General features: G+C 34.9%; 1 protein-coding gene across 1 annotated transcript; it reads right to left on the minus strand.

Moving 5' to 3' along the window:
• Nucleotides 1-1,903: 1,903 nt before the first annotated feature.
• LOC117114156 (ubiA prenyltransferase domain-containing protein 1-like) lies at nt 1,904-2,251 on the minus strand. The gene has a single exon (XM_033257726.1). The coding sequence runs from the start codon at nt 2,249-2,251 to the stop codon at nt 1,904-1,906; it is 348 nt and encodes a 115-aa protein (XP_033113617.1).
• Nucleotides 2,252-2,392: the final 141 nt, after the last annotated feature.

A 2,392-nucleotide genomic window follows, 5' to 3' on the forward strand; every position in this document is an offset into this window, starting at 1 on the left:
GTGCAGTGAATTGTAATTAAAGGGTAATTATTGTTACATTAATTTTGTGTTGTTCGTTTGTGTTTGACTCTTAATATTTTTGACAGATCATGCAAATTTAACATTATCGCAAACCCTGCTTCAACAAATAGTATCACTAGATTGACAATGAAAAGTGCCTGGATTAGTATCAGTGACGTGAAGTTGGGTACAACATGTATACGGTACAGTGATAACACCGATGGAAGAGAGCAGGTCCTTCACCATTTGTTATGACATGTTATATAATAAAGCAAAACACAAACTACTGTACTCACTGTGGTTTTCAGATTCAAGCATTTATTTGCAGCATTACTAACTGTATGACTCACTGTAGTCTCTAACATCTTCTATTGAAACTACATTAGATCTGAGATCTACAGTACATACATTATATAATAAACAAACATTGGATATGAATTACTGTAGAGTACACTATTTTATAAAATTGTTATCAATAAAATAAAAAATTATACTCTCTGTAGAATACCAGTCAATTCAAGCAAATTTATCGTTGCCCTCTCCTTGTATTTGTGAGTGAAATAGAACTTTTGTTTGTTTGAAATGCAAAAATGCTCTGTGCACTATGTAAAGTTATGAAATATTTTTGGTGTAATTTTGATAATTATTCCATGTTCTTTATTCCATGTTCTTGTTCTCAATCCAACTACCAGATGGCTACTAACAAGCACTTAGGCCTATATTTTAAAACTATTGAATTGCGCACATTTCATTTTACAGTATTTGTTTTTGTCTCTTTTGTATTTAAAAAAGCCAAATACATTTGTAATTGGATAATGTTGTAATTGTATTTGTACTGTAGGCCTTTTCCCCTGGCTCCCAATCAAATCTTGAGCCTACAGTAGAGCTGCCGAATGCAAATTGTTAGCTCAAAATAGGAAATTTTTTATTTAATTCGTATATAACTCGCACAGGCTGTTGTTCGAACTGGCATCCGCTCGAATTGACTGGTTCCCCCTTTGTAAGATGTAACAACGTATTTCATGGAAAGGTCTTGTAAACATCACACTACCAGTATTGGAGATTATCATCTTGGTATCCATTACCAAATTAACACCACTCACAGTAGCAATAATAGGGCCTAATAACTTCTACCTTCTTATAATCAATAAATAACCCAGAATGTTTTGGCCTGCTACTGTAGTATGTACAGAGAGACAGGAGGAATAACAACTTTGTAGATTTGTTTTAACTTAAACTTTTTTCAAAATGTCAAACTCAAAGAGCTCAATCACCAAGCGCATACAGGCTTTTTTGCATGATGCGCTCTACAAATCCAACTATTATTATTAAAAAAACATAAAAAACCCCCCCAAAAATGACAACCATTTATAGCATTTGAAAGCAATGGTGGCATCATATTCATAGCACATAGCAGAGTATGTAGTATTACATACACACATGATATTTTTCTGTATACTGATTAAGTCCACATCAAGCACATCATCAGAGGTGAGCTGATATCATCTTTTCATCTTGAATGGTTATGTTGTCCAAACCTCAGTTACACTGTAGGTGGTCACTTGGTCAATCTGCCTTTGTTTAAATTCCACCACAGAACTAACATTTGAGGATAAAATATTACTGTGACACCCAAAGATCCCACCCAGAAATCAGTAGTTAAAACATCAGCGACTTGTGTTTCCAATTAACAATTTAGAGCAATGTCTCATCCACATATGATCATGAATTCCCCAAACCAACCATCCTAGCTCTTGAAGTCAAATACAGGTTAAGGATATATCATAGGCTGCTGCAAAAAAATTAGTAGCTCCAAGCCCCATGGCTGAAAACATCATACACAAATGCCAACATATCTCAAATAGGCCCATGAGTGTAGAGACATCCTAGACCCTATGTTGGCCTATCCAATTCCTGGTAAAGGTTCAGTGATCATTACACTTATGACATAGAGGAATCCAAACAACAAATTAAGTTTTGATGTTCTTTGTGGAATATTTTTCAAAATGTTTCTCCGAAAGTCTTTTTCAAGGGTGAATGCAATCGGTAAGGTTAAGAGTGGGAGACAGAACGCAGTTGAGTAGTTGATTGCTATTACTGCAAACATCAAGTATGGAACAAATAAAAGAAGACTGTATAAAACATAGGAACCAGTTTTTCCAAGAAGTATGGCAATTGTTACAACTTTAGCTTTCTTGTCTAGAGGCATATCTCTTGTGTTGTTACTATGCAGAATCGCCTCTGTGTTCATTGCTAATGGTATAGCATATAAAAGAGGAGCAAGTGAAAAATGGCCGACTTGAACAAGATAAGTAAAAATGACAGCAAGCGGACCGAATGATATCAAAATCACTACGTCTCCTAAAGCAAAGTATTTAAATCCAATGCCACC

The sequence above is a fragment of the Anneissia japonica genome, unplaced genomic scaffold, assembly GCF_011630105.1.
Source record: "Anneissia japonica isolate Jap-2015-1 unplaced genomic scaffold, ASM1163010v1 scaffold301505_len2392_cov382_single, whole genome shotgun sequence".
In the NCBI taxonomy this organism is placed as follows: domain Eukaryota; kingdom Metazoa; phylum Echinodermata; class Crinoidea; order Comatulida; family Comatulidae; genus Anneissia; species Anneissia japonica.